Source organism: Podarcis filfolensis (genome assembly GCF_964270895.1).
Source record: "Podarcis filfolensis genome assembly, chromosome: Z".
Taxonomy (NCBI): domain Eukaryota; kingdom Metazoa; phylum Chordata; class Lepidosauria; order Squamata; family Lacertidae; genus Podarcis; species Podarcis filfolensis.
Window position 1 is genome coordinate 1,919,046 of NC_139617.1, and position 13,667 is coordinate 1,932,712.

Here is a 13,667-nt window from a genome sequence, read left to right on the forward strand (position 1 = left end):
GCAGGAATGGAATGCAGAAAATGTGAAACAGCACTGCTTTTCTCTCTCTCCATTCTTCACTTGGTTAGAAACAGAGGAATAAAGTTGTGAAATCCCATGGGGCGGAGTGGCACGTGCCAATTATTCCATTGGGGGACTACAATGAAAAATGTGGTATTATTATTAGGCTATTTATTTATTTTTACTGTTAAAAGGTACCATATTTGCTTTCAGATGTTTTTATTCTTGCAGTTCCGTAGATTTTTTTCCCTTTTAAATGGGAGAATGCGAATCCAGGGATAATAATGTTTTTGTTTAACCTTGGTCAGTTAAGAGTGTGTTTTGTTTCTTTCAGTATAAGCATATACCATATTTTTTGCTCTATAAGACTCACTTTTTCTCTCCTAAAAAGTAAGGGGAAATGTGTGTGCGTCTTATGGAGCGAATTCAGGCTGCGCAGCTATCCCAGAAGCCAGAACAGCAAGAGGGATTGCTGCTTTCACTGCACAGCGATCCCTCTTGCTGTTCTGGCTTCTGAGATTCAGAATATGTTTTTTCTTGTTTTCCTCCTCCAAAAACTAGGTGCGTCTTGCGGTCTGGTGCATCTTATAGAGCGAAAAATACGGTATGTCTCCCTCCCACCCCCCAATACCCTTCTGTTTTTAGGAGCACATGTGAGAAGAATAGGGCTTTCAGTTGAGGCCTGTTAATTTCGGGAGATAGCATGAGTTAAAATGCCAAAACATTTGCTTCTCTGAGGTAATAAATCTTTGCACAGAATGACAGAGGGCAGTTATAGAGAAGTGGAATGTTCAGCTTGAAGACTGAATCTGATCACTTACCAATGGGAAATAGAGAACCCTTTGTTCAAGAGTTGACCTGATTAGTCTAGCGCCTTCCTTTACACCATGAGAGCTAGTAGCTTTAAAAAAATTAAAATGGGAAAGTTGATAGCTTCCATGTTGGTACTTTGAGCTGTAAGAAATTCACAGAGGCATTCCTTCAGAACATTTCTGACAAAAAGCATCTTGAGAGGATAAAGAAAGGAAGATTAGAACTGTTTGAGGGGTTCCAGTTAGTCTCCATAGATGTATGACTCCAAGAGACAAAACAGAATGAAGAATTGCAAAACAAGACAGTAGTTGTTGTTTAGTCATTTAGTCTTGTCCGACTCTTAAGAGGCTAATTTGGCAAGCAGTTTTCAGAGACCGAACACTGGCTGCCTCTTCCATCAGGGTAGCAAACCATGGTCTAGACGGCTTAGATTTCACGTAAATTTGATCGTCTTATGCAATACTCCTTACAAACAATTTTCTAGGGGAATTATTGGCCTATTCTTGTTCTAGGAATACTTTGGGAGGGTGAGGAAGGGGGAGGTTAGCTGGTGGGTATTCAGAATTAACCTTCCAGCTTCTGAAGTCATGATTGCATTTTCTGTTAATCCGCTTCTTGGCATGGCGTGGAGAAAATGAAACGCCATTATTAGATTTGAGAGCTTTGCATGGCAATGTTAAGCATGGCAGAGGCATATTTCTGGGTCTCGAGGTCAGTCTGAGCACATCATGCAGACATTAGTCATGCTTGCTCTACACCTCCCGGCCAGTGCTTTTCCTGCAGGAGAAGTTGCTTGCCTGTTTAGCTGTGTTCTGATATCTAGACTTCCTCAATGAAATAGATTTATTTCTGGATGAAAAAGAGGCATGGGCTGGGCTTTGTGTTGTGGTTCAGAAAAGTTCATGGTTGTTTTTTTAGTCATAAGAACATAACAGCCCACTGGATCAGGCCAATAACCCTTCTGGTCCAGCATCCTGTTCTTACAGGGGCCAAACAGATGCCTGCGGGAAACAGCAAGCAGGAACAATCCCCCTTCCTGTGGTTTACTTCCTTCCAGCACCTGGCATTCAAAAGCATTGCAGCCTCACAACTGGATTGCCATGCTGGCTAGTAGCCATTAACAGCCCCCTCCTCCTCCTCCATGATTTTTTCCAAGTTTGCGGCCATCACTGCCTCCCGTAAGATCAAGTCCCACAGTTTAACCTTGCACTGTGGGAAGGAGGACTTCCTTTTCCTGACCTTCCAACATTCAGCTTCCTTGGGTGTCCCTGAGTTCAGGTGGTATGAGAGAGGAAGCAAACCCTTTTCTCTATGCATCTTGCTCCAGAATTAAGGGGTGCCTTGTTTGGGGGGCAAATGTAGAGGCAGTTTCATTGAATGTCTGCAAGTTCTAGTGTTCTAAGAGGAGAAAAAATCTTTCAAATTTCGGTCATGTTGCCTCTTACGGTTCTCTAAGCTAAAAGGTCCCAAATGCTGCAACCTTTCTTCATAAGGGAATTGTGCTTATGAATCGCCCCCTGATCATTTTAGTTACTTTTCTGAATCTTTTCAAACTCTACCATATCCTTTTTGAGATGAGGCAACCAGAATGGTACGCAGTAAGCAAGACCTGTACTCGGTACACATTGTTTGATGCATAGCTGGCCCTATCTTTAGGCAGAGTGTTCCAGCTGCCTCAGGCGGCAAATACTTAGGAGCCCTAACTGTTCCCTCTGGGTAACCTAAGCTGGCTTGCTCTATGCCCTGGTGCCTTCAAGTAGGGTGGAGGGTTCTGTCCTGTTTGCCAGTGTTAAAGTACGATTCAGTTTCTGTTCTGGAATTGGGATGGGGACATCTTTTCCTTTGCTCGAGGAAACAAAATATATTGGGTTGCCCCTGGCGGGGTTAGCTTTGTTCCTGGAGCCAAGATAAAATAAGACAGCAGCTACCTTTGAGTGCTGCTAGCTGGCAAATAACTTGTAATCTGAACCATTGTGATGTTGTGGGTGGTAGGTGTTGCTTTGCAGCCATGAGGTCTAGTAACTTTCCAAAAAAAAAGAGTTGGAGGTTTATCAGTTAATAGGATTAGGCCTCACTTGAGAACAGCAGAATAATTACTGCAGCAAGATAAATTTAGAAAGAGGGCTCTAGTGGCAAGAGCAGTCCACTTACTTCATTGTGGGAGGGAACTCTTTCTTGCTCTCTCACATGCCTTAGGCCTGCTTTACCCAAGAAGCACAACAGAGTAGTATATGAACGGTATTGTTTTGAATGCTGTTGTTGTTATTATCAATTCCCTTGAGGTGGAAAACTTGCACCAAGGAGATGTTGACTTTCTCAATATGGAGGGTTTAAAAGGCAAAAACAGTGGGGCAGCATTCAGAAATAGTATCCTCCACTTGCAGTCTGAATTGGTACAAGTCTACTCTTAAAAGCCTGGTCCATCTCATTCTGCCACAGGCATTGGGAGGTTCATCTAAGTCCTTTATAGACCAGGAAGTCTCTGCCAGGATAACTACAGTATGTGAATTCTGCCTCTCTCTCTTTCCTTCTCTCTCCTTCAAACCCTTCCACATAACACACACACAGCTAGATTGCCATCTGGAAAGGCAGCTCCCTGTGTTCTGTGAAGCCTTAAACACCTTTCAGTCATCCTCCCCAAATACTGGAGTTTCTACACAGTCATTCCCCTTGCTTCTCCCCCCTTCCTCCAATTTTCTGCCAGTTCTTAATTGGGGCTGGGGGGTAGGGTGAAAAGAGGACAGAGCTGCTGCACATTTAATTCACAACTATTAAAAGTGCAAGAGCCCTTGTCTGTTTTTTCACCAGGCCACCCAGCTTTTAACTGCCCCCTTCACTTGTGCAATGACAGCAGTTTGATGTGTACAACCAGCAAGAGATTGTATTTTGCTTCTCTCCAAGAAAAGCTTCACCTGCTCAGCAGATGTCTCTAAAAGATGCACACAGGGCAGTCTGTACCCCCTCCCTTTGTCATCTCTTGCACAATCTAGAATTTGTATGTTTCTTACGGCAGATTTCCGTTGTTTGAGCTTATGTTGTTCTGTGCACATGCTGGTGACGCTCTATCCGCCTTGCAAATCTTCCAGAATGTTTCAAGCCTGGAAAAACCTTTGCTAGTCATTTGTGGCCTGTTTGTTTTGTTTGTTTGTTTTTTAAAAACTTCTATAAACAATCCCTGCCAGCTCATCTGGAAGTGATTTTTAACTCACACCAGGTGAGTAACTGTTTATAAGCCAGCATTATATATGGAGAAGAAAATTTCTGGAGCGAGTCACCTTCCTGTACCTTTTGTGATCTCAGGAAAGCGCTGGAAAATGTGTCCCACATTTCCTGGCATGGGCTGCTTATCCAGATTGAAACTAAATTGTCAGCTCATATGGGCTGTTATTTATAAATCCAGGAACTGTTTATGTTCATTAGGCTGTTGATTTTCTAAACTATGCAGCAACACAAATACAAACTGCCCTGTGTCATTGCTGCACTTGATTTTAATTTCCACACACACACCACCCCCTCCTTTCAAGTAAACTGAATCTCATTTCTTGCCACTGGTAATACTACTTTGATGCAGACTTCTTCTTTTTTTATGTTTCTTTTCCAAATACAATGTGGATAATGGGTACAGCCCTAGAATGACTGAGAACTTAGTCCAATATTTTTAAAAAAGTTCCATACTGTATGTTTTATCCATTTCTGTGCTTGCGTCCTATACAGATTATTCATAATCATCAGAATGTATATAATGCTTTCCTCAAGTGCTCAAATCACTATGAGGTCCCATCTGCACTGTACATTTAAAGCATTCTCATCCCACTTTAAACAGCCATGGCTCCCCCTAAAGAATCCTGGGAACTGTGGTTTGTTAAGGGCCCTGAGAGTTGTTAGGAGGCCCCCTCCCCCTCACAGAACTTCAGTTCCCAGAGTTCCCTGGGCAAAGGGATTGATGGTTAAGCCATTGCTTTCACTGACTATCCCCTCCCACACACAGCCACCAGGCCTGGGGCTGTGCCTACCGTATAGTTCTGCGAGGTTCTCCTAATCTTTGCATTGCTTCCGCGTTCATTTGTTTTTAAAGTCCTCGTGAAAATTCACCACCATCTCTGCTCAGATTTCTCAGATTTTTGTGTATAGTTTTGCCTGGTGTGCACATTTTCACAAGCAGTTTCCCTCTTATATTATGTATTTGATTTCTATCCCTCTTCCTCCCAAAGTGGGCAAACAATAACATAGTAAATTAAAGCGGGAAAAGGGCATACTGTACTTAAAATAAATTATTCAAAACAATTAAAACCATCTAAAAATACTTTTAAATAGTTTCTCAAATGCAGTTTATACGATATTTTATGTGTACACATGTGTGTGTTTATGAGCACTTTACCCATATATCTTCAGTTTCGCCTTCATTATTTGATTGGGTGAACTGCATCACTAAATTTTGAGACTAAGCCTACGTACGCATAACTGGTGTAACCACATTTTGTGCTCCTTCTTCCTTGTGCCTCCCTGTGTTCATTTTTAGATTGTAAGCACCTTTGGGCAGAGACCGGTCTTCCAATAAAGCACATTGATAGTGGTATAACAGAGGAAACAAAAATGGTGGTGATATTCGGTTGTGCTGCAGAGTCCAGGACATACCCGCCCCCAGTGTATTTATCCCTGGGCTGCTTCTATCTCAAAAGGCATATTGAGAGCTGAGCCTACTCAAATTCCTAGGTTTAGAGCATGGCTGGAATCTCGGGGAATGAGATGGGGTAGTGTGCAGCAGCAGCAGCAGCAGCAGCAACTGCTATTTGTAGTCATGAAGGTGGCACCTCAGCATTTATTCTCTGGGGCCTGAATGTTCTCTGCTTCCCCATCTGCACAGAGCGAACGAGCAAGCAGGCAGCCTGGCTCCTCTGTTTCATAGCGTTTTGCGCGCACACACACCCGTCGAATGTAGGCAGAGGAAGGTCAGAGGCACTTGCATCCTCAGATGTCCTTGAGAGGGAGATTCAATCAGGCAGGGAAAGTTGTGGAATTGGATTACGAGATTTGCAATGAAAGTGTGGCACGTGGGTGGGGAGCAGATAGAGGAAGGATAACTGCACTTTCCTCTTCTCCGTTATTCTTGATAATTGTTGGGTGTCTAGAAGAAGCGCAAACTGAATCACAGCGTTTTGCAAATGACACATGCCAGTGAAACATGCTGCACACATTTAGGCCACCCTGAGATATTCAGATGCAGGGCAGTATACAGATGTAATAAATAACAACAACAGCAACCATTTCCCAGAGAACACAACCTCCCCCCCTTCCCCACCCTAGGTTGGGGTTTTTTATGCCTTTCTCCAGCCATCCCTTTCCCCAGAGCCATCATATGCATGGAATCTTCCTCCTTCCCAGTGTTTCTACCCCACCATTCCCAGACCATTGGCATTTCTGCTAGGACTGATGAAAGATGGAATCCCAAAACACTGGGCAGGCCGCAGGTTCCCCTGATCTACATAATACTGATTCTGATGACTCACAACATACGCAAGTTGCAAAATATGTTGCTTATGCCATCATCCCCAAACACCATGAAATTTGTAAAGGGGCAGTGGAGCTCAGTGGTAGAGCAGGTGGCCCCAGGTTCCACCCCCAGCATCTCCAGGGAGGCCTGGGAGAAGATGCAACTGTCTGAAAATTCAAGAGAGTTGCTGACAGTCCATGCGTACCAGGGATGGAGTCCCTGTGGTCTCCAGGTGTAGCTAAACTACAGTTCCCCTCTTCCTTGACCATTGGCTGGGGTTGATGGGAACTGGAGTCCCACAATATCTGTAGGGCTACTGGTTCCCCACCGCAGTGCAAACAATACTAAGCCGAGTGGACCAACTTCCCACCTTTCTTTAAAACTGGATATCCTGTGTTGTAGGAATTACGAAGGGCTACAACGCAGGGCTAGAGGACCTGTTTTGCATGCAGAAAATCTAACATTCAATCCCAGGCACCTCCAGGCAGGGCTGGGAGTGTTCCCTGGCATGAAATCCTACCTGTCAGTGTTGAGCCAGATGGGCCAATGGCCTGACTTGGCAGAAAGCAAGCTTCCCAAGTTTTTGTAGGTTCACAGCCTTCTAAGTGGAGTTTTTTATACGAGCTCGTATCTATATTGGATCTGCAAAGTATATATGTGCTGTCGTACATACCCAGGATTTATTGGGAGCTAGGGCTCAGCTCCCACTATCATTACCCAGCAGCATACAAAGTGATGAAAACAAGAGCACTTCTGCGCATACATAGATTGCTGCTCTCTTCTCAGCAACATATATATGCCAACAGTGATATTTATGAGAAACGAAAACTGATCAGAGGGGAAGAGCTTGTGGGGTAATTTGGTCACATTAGTTCCTAGGAATGCAATGTTCTTCCAAGCTGTTGAGTTTAAAATTGACGTGTGCCACAAATATGATCAGAATGTAAGAAGAGTCCTTTCAGAAACACACACTGGCCAGCTCAGCTCATTTCCTTAGAACTGTACGCCTTGTGCATGCCAAACGTTAAGCTGATGCAGCCTTCGGAGGAGCATGTCCATCCAGCCTAGTTCTGGGTCTGCTGCAAGTGGTGGCAGCTCTCCATGGTCGGAGCAACAGGGAGACGGTGGCCTTTGGCTTCTTTGCTGACCCAGGATTCTTTTTTTTTAATTTTTAATGGGTTGCTGGGGATTAAACTTGGGTCTCCCCCTCCCTTCATGCCAAATAGGTATTCCACCACTGAATTCTCCAAAGATGTAGAATATTATTATTACCATTGGCGGTAAAGCAGGAGAGGATGTCAAGAGATGAACTTTGGGTTGCATAGTAATGCCAGGAGAAGCTGGAGGCTTTTCTCGCAGTATCTGCTCTGAATTTATTAGGAACTTCAAGCAAATGTTGACACCAGAGCCCACCGCACCCTCAGATTTTTGCATGAAAACAAATGTGTGTATTGTCCATTTGGGTTGCTTTAAGAGCATTCATGGAGGAGAATGTGATCAGTGGCGATGAGACATGATGTCTGTGCTCTTCCTTCATGGCCAGAGGCTTCTGAAAACCAGCTGCTGGAAACTGCAGGAGAGGAGAGTTGCTCTTGTGCTCAAGTCCTGCTTGCCGATTCTCCATTGGGGCATCTAGCTGGCTGCTGTGAGAACAGGATGCTGGACTAGATGGGCCATTGGCCTGATCCAGCAGGCTCTTCTTAACGTTCCTCAGTTCGCTTCATCAAATGCTTGTAGTGCAACCCTCAGCTGTCAGGCATGATTTTATATGCATGATTGCAAAGGGAAGAAAAATGGGAAAGTGGGAGTTTAGTGGCAATAAAATGCAGAAAAAGAAGAAAGATACAGCCTGTGACAATTCATTCTGAGCTTAAATGCATGCAGAGTAAGCACTATGGTCGTTTGCAACATCAGTAACAGGTGATATAGTAATCTTCAAGGCTGCTTTCAGAGAGACACTCCCCCCCCCCAAGCTTATCTGACAGTCTGTAGAGTTGCTGATCAAAATGATGACTATTTCAGTGAAATCTTGGCTCAGGGATCAAACTTCTGGGGAAGCCAGAAGTGTACTTCTTAACCGCGCCCACACATTGTTCCCGGATTCCTATGAATGCAAAAACATCTAAGCAGATTTATCCTAAATTTGGTCAAAAGGCATGGTGACATGAGCCTTCCATGTCCAGTCTGCGCTTCTGCTAGAAGGAATTTGTATACATTGCTCTAAAGCAGGGATGGGCAACCTAAGGCCCATGGGCAGCCCAATCGCCTTCTCAGTCCGACGGTCCGGGAATCAGCTTGTTTTTACATGAGTAGAATGTGTTATTTAAAAGGCATCTCTGGGTTATTTGCTGGGCATAGGAATTCGTTCATTCCCCCCCCCCAAATATATATATATAGTCGTCCCCCCATGGTCTGAGGGTTGGTGGACCGGCCCACAGCTGAAAAAGATTGCTGACCCCTGCGCTAAAGCCTCATAAACATTCTGATCTATCAAAAGACCTGGACCGCCTTTAGAAGAGGTGTAGTTATTGGAAAGGCAGACCTGGTGCCATCGATGGGGTGCAGGATTGATGGGGTGGGGCAAAAGTGGATCCTTTGCAAGATCCAGAATAAGAAAAGGGGGGGGACCTAGGACCATGGCCTCCACATGCAGTGGAAAAGGAGCTTGTGTATATGGTGACACAGTTCTGGGAGTGGAATGATCACTTTCTCTTCACAGGGAGTTTTTACAAAAGGAAGTTTTGGAAAACATGGTCCACCAACTGCAGGTTAGACCACATTTTTCAAAACTTCCTTTTGTAAAAACTCCATGAAGAGAAAAGTAGCTCAGCAAGGAATTGCTGGCACTGTAACCTAGGGGTGGCCAACCTGTTTGGGCTATTGAGCACATCTGGAATTTTGAGAGCGTGCTTCTGGGCAGCAGGCACAATATGGCTGCTGGGTCAGTGCGCAGAGCCCACAATGGCAGCCACATCTAATGGGAGAAAGACAGGACCAAAAAAGTGGGTCGTCGTCGTCCCCGTCCCCCCCCCCCGCATAAAGTACCTCAACAATGGGGGGTGGGGAAGGCATCTACATCAGCCACCACCAGACTCCCTCAAGGAAATAAACTCTTTGCATCTTTCCTCTGTTTCCTGGCATCCACTCCTGGCATCCAGTGAAATGTGGGCAAGTTAAAAAGGATGTATGTTCAGTGCATAAGACTTGGGTCACATCTATATTATACAAACATAAGTTTAAAGCATATGACTTCCCCCCCTCCCCAGGAATCATGGGAGCTGCAGTCAGTTAAGGGTACTGGGAATTGCAGTTCTACAAAGGGCCAACTACAGTTCCTGAGATTCTTTGGGGCAGGAAGCCAAGACAGTTAAAGATGCTTTAAATGTATGGTGTGGATTGAGTCAGTGCAAACAAAACTGAGCAGGAAGAATCTTGAATATGTTGTGGATTTTTTGGGGGGGGGTTGTTACTGAGATCTTTTGTGGGCGCTAAAGGAAGCACTGGCCTAGCTCAGCAAAACATTTCGCATTTCCCCCCAGGGTCGCTGCACTCGAGAAAACTGCAAATACCTTCATCCTCCGCCGCACTTAAAAACACAACTCGAAATCAACGGACGCAACAACCTGATCCAGCAAAAGACAGCCGCAGCCATGTTTGCACAGCAAATGCAGTTCATGCTACCGGGAGCACAATTGCAGCCAATTGTAAGTTGCCTTGCAAACCCATTTTTGCAACAGTGATTTCACATCCTAGTCTGCAGCCAATCCTTGCCCACGATTTAAGCATTCTGATGTTACACTTAACTGATGCAACACATAACCATGGTTAAGGAAGACGACCCTTGGTGCTACAATCTGTACAGGACACTTATAGTCCATAAATGCATAAAACTCAAGTTACTCTTGTAAGAAGTACCATTTAGTTTTGGGATGACTCCTGTTCGGCATGAATTGTAAAATATGGGGTGAATGGTTTAACTTTCACCTTTTAAAGCCCTTAATGGTTTAGAATCAGGTAACTTGAACAACCTCCTTCACTCCTTCCATCTTGCATGTCCCTTATGGCTTCATAAACCTTCTGAGCTGCCCCAGCCATCCCTCAATATTTTCAGACAGGCCTTGGTAAAATACCTCTTTTTCTATAGCCTTTATTGTAAATTGGACTGCAGTGTGTTCATCTTTTTGGGGGCTATTATGTATGTGCTGGCTTTTTTAAAAAAATTAGTTTTTATTAAGGTTTTTCATCTTACAAAGCAAACAGATAAGCAGGGAAAGGTGCATATATTGTCTCCACTTCCAATCCATAGTCATTTTCAAGTGATGTGCTGGCTTCTTAAAGAGTATTCTGCACTATGGATGTCTGAAACATTTTTAAATTGTCTTTGTATTTCCCAAGTTGAGCTGGCCCCAGTTTTAAGCCGAACTGAGACTCCTGTTTATGATGTTCTGCATTTTTTTATAGAAAAAGTAAAATTATATGCCAAAGCAACTCAAATTCTCAGCTAAGAAAACATGGAGTTATGGAGTTCAACTTCAATGTATTTTGCAAGAGTGTGTGTATTTGTTTATTTTTGCAAGGTTCTCAGTCTGTAAGGCATGTGTAGGTGTTCAGGAACCCTCAGAGGCATTGTGGGTGGCAATAAATTTTCAGAACCCAGGGGGCAAACAAAGAATGTTTAAACCACAAGTTCTGCTTTCCTGAATAAATCATTCTTGTCAGACACATTAAAAAGTGTGTCCATTTCCCAACCCGCTCCTTGGTGGTGCTTTTCAGCAATCAGAACAAGGAACCTCATCCAATAATCCAGATATCCTCCAGGCAGAGATGAACAAAACAGTAACTTGCACCGTGACAAAACTTGTCTGGAGGAAGATTGGTCTAAACTTCTGGGATCACACAACCCACCCACTCAACACCAACCCATAAAATCCAGTTTATGTTAGTGAGACACAGTAACATAACACAACAAAACTCACTGAGCTCAGATGCCCGTTGAAAAATTTGGGGCCCCTTCGTCAGGTTTAGCTCGCTGACAATTCGTGTCAGGATTTGGCCTAATGCAATTACCTGTGACCGGGTTACAAAGGCCTTAAAATAGACCAAACAATTGAATACTGGTGGAACAAGGACAGGTTCTACAACAGTTGTATAAAAGGCAACTGATTTGCAATGCTCTGATTTGAGTCTGCTGTGGTCACATTGTGTATGGTGGGGAACCAAGTCATTTTACAAAGGCCTGTTTTCACTCTCACTTTGAGACTGGGTGGCGTGAGATACTGACACAGCTCACAGACCAGAATGTAAATCTTAAATTAGGACTGAAGCATCTCATTCAGAGATAGCCAGTATGGTGTGCTGTAGATGTTGTAGGACCACAACTCTCATCACCCCCAACCAGCTTGGCCAGCCAATGGTCAGGAATGATTTCAGTTTGTAGTCTAGCCATACCTGGAGGGTGTCCAGTTGGCTTTCCCTGGTCTGAGTAATGGGGAGGAGGGTTGTGACGGACAGCTGAACCAGACCAGCATCTGATGCTGCAATCCCCCTGAAATGAGCCTCCCTCTGATTGGCTGTCAAGAAAGACAGTCAGAGGTGGGCGGAGCCAGCACTTTGGGCAGGAGAACAAAAGGTGCCGTTTCTGAGGGAGAGTGTCAGTTAGAGCTGGATTTGGGATGGGGGACAGGGAGCAGGAGAGGGTTTGTCTGAGGGAGAACTGGCTCTGGTTGGAGCAGAACATCCGCTTTGAGGAGAATACCTGTAGCTAGAGGGAAGATCGCCGTGGCTTAGCGAGGGAGGCCGTGTGGAGCGTCTTGGGAGAGGATTCAGACAGGAGTTAAAGTGGAGGGCTGGGTCTGAGGCAGGAGCTGGGGGGACAGGGACTCCCTGGGGCTCATTCCTGTCAGGAACAGAGGGTACCTCTAGGTACCTCTAGGTAAAGAAGACCCCCAAACCAGAAATAAGGGGTGAGGGGATCCCTCAGGTCTGTTACACTAACTGGAATACTTCAGGAGGGGGTTGCTAAGGGAGAGGGGAACTGGCAAAAAGCACCCCTCGCTCATGAAACAAATGAATAAATGATAAAGGAAGCTGTGCTGTGTTAAAAGTATTAACCTGCCATGATTAAGCAAAAGGACCCAGAGAGAAGTAACAGAAATTGAAGTATAACAGCTGATTTCTGAGTAACAAGTTTAAGAAAGGCTGTGCCTATACTGCTGTGTTTAAGCCTGTGACATCATTGTATTCAGTTCAAGTGATAAGTTAACTTCTATCTGAAAGAACGCATCTCCTGACCCAACTTTGTTTCACAAACTTCTTATTTCTGTTAATAAAACTTTTTTTGTTTGTTCAGCTCCTGCCTAAGGCTCTAAATCACTTAAGTTTTCCCTCGCACAAGATCCCCACAAGATAGCCTGTGGTAAATTATAGACATTCATTTAATTGGCATACCATGAGGTGGGGGCAGTTAGCAGGCTAGGTCCACTACTTTATTGGTGGCTAATGGTGGGATCCGCTAGAAGGAATTATTGGTTTGTTTTGGTTTTTATTTTATTGTGTACTTTTTATATTGTATTTTTATGTTGTGAACCGCCCTGAGATCTATGGATGAAGGGCGGAATCATCATCATCATCACATCTAAAAACAGGGGTGAAGAACCTTATTTCTCTCTGGGAGGCAGGGGCTGCATCCCCTCAGGGACAGTCTGCCTGAGGGGTATATGCTGATATTGTAGAAAGGAAAAGTTGATGGGGCAATTTCCCTATCAGGAAAGATTACAGCATGGGGGAGGACGTTAGTTTAGAGCAGTGGTTTTCAAGCAGGGTGCCGTGGCCCCCTGGGGTGCCTTGAATGATGGTCCGGGGTCAGGACAACCCTGGCCTCTGTCTCTCTTCCCTCCCTCCTCTGATGCCCTCTCACATCTCTGCCTCCCAAAGGCTTGCACAGCTGTTTGTTGCAGCAGCCCTGGCTACAAGCTCCGCAGGGGCTGCTGCTAGAGGACTTCCAAGGAGAGTGGAAAGGAGAGGCGGCTGAGGGAACACTCCACAAGGGAGGGTGTTCAAAAAGGGGTGAGGGACTGCCAGCTCTGCAGGCAAGGGGGGACATTACTGAGCTCCTGAGCCCCACAGGGGTGCTGCAGAAAGAAGGTAGTCCGTCAAGGAAGCCATAGACTCAAAAAGGTTGAAAACCTTTGGTTTAGAGGAATTGTGAATAAGAGGTAACATGAAGGAAGTGTATAACATTATGCATGGCATTGAGAAAGTGGATAGAGAAAGAATTATTTTTCTTGTAACACTAGAATACATAGCCATCCAATGAAAAGTGAATGTTGGAAGATTCAGGACAGAAAAAAGTGCCTCTTCTTAC

The 13,667-nt window shown here is 44.7% G+C and overlaps 2 protein-coding genes across 2 annotated transcripts in view; both read left to right on the forward strand.

The window, feature by feature from the left end:
• The window catches only part of KLHL13 (kelch like family member 13), a 1,461,558-nt gene that overhangs the window by 903,938 nt on the left and 543,953 nt on the right, over positions 1-13,667 (forward strand). The gene's annotated exons all lie outside the window — the stretch shown is intronic.
• Positions 1-13,667, forward strand: part of MBNL3 (muscleblind like splicing regulator 3) — a 115,168-nt gene that overhangs the window by 70,212 nt on the left and 31,289 nt on the right. The window contains exon 2 of the mRNA XM_083595470.1: positions 9,844-10,008. Coding sequence (XP_083451596.1) covers positions 9,844-10,008 — 165 coding nt within the window. The remainder of the gene's footprint in view (positions 1-9,843; positions 10,009-13,667) is intronic.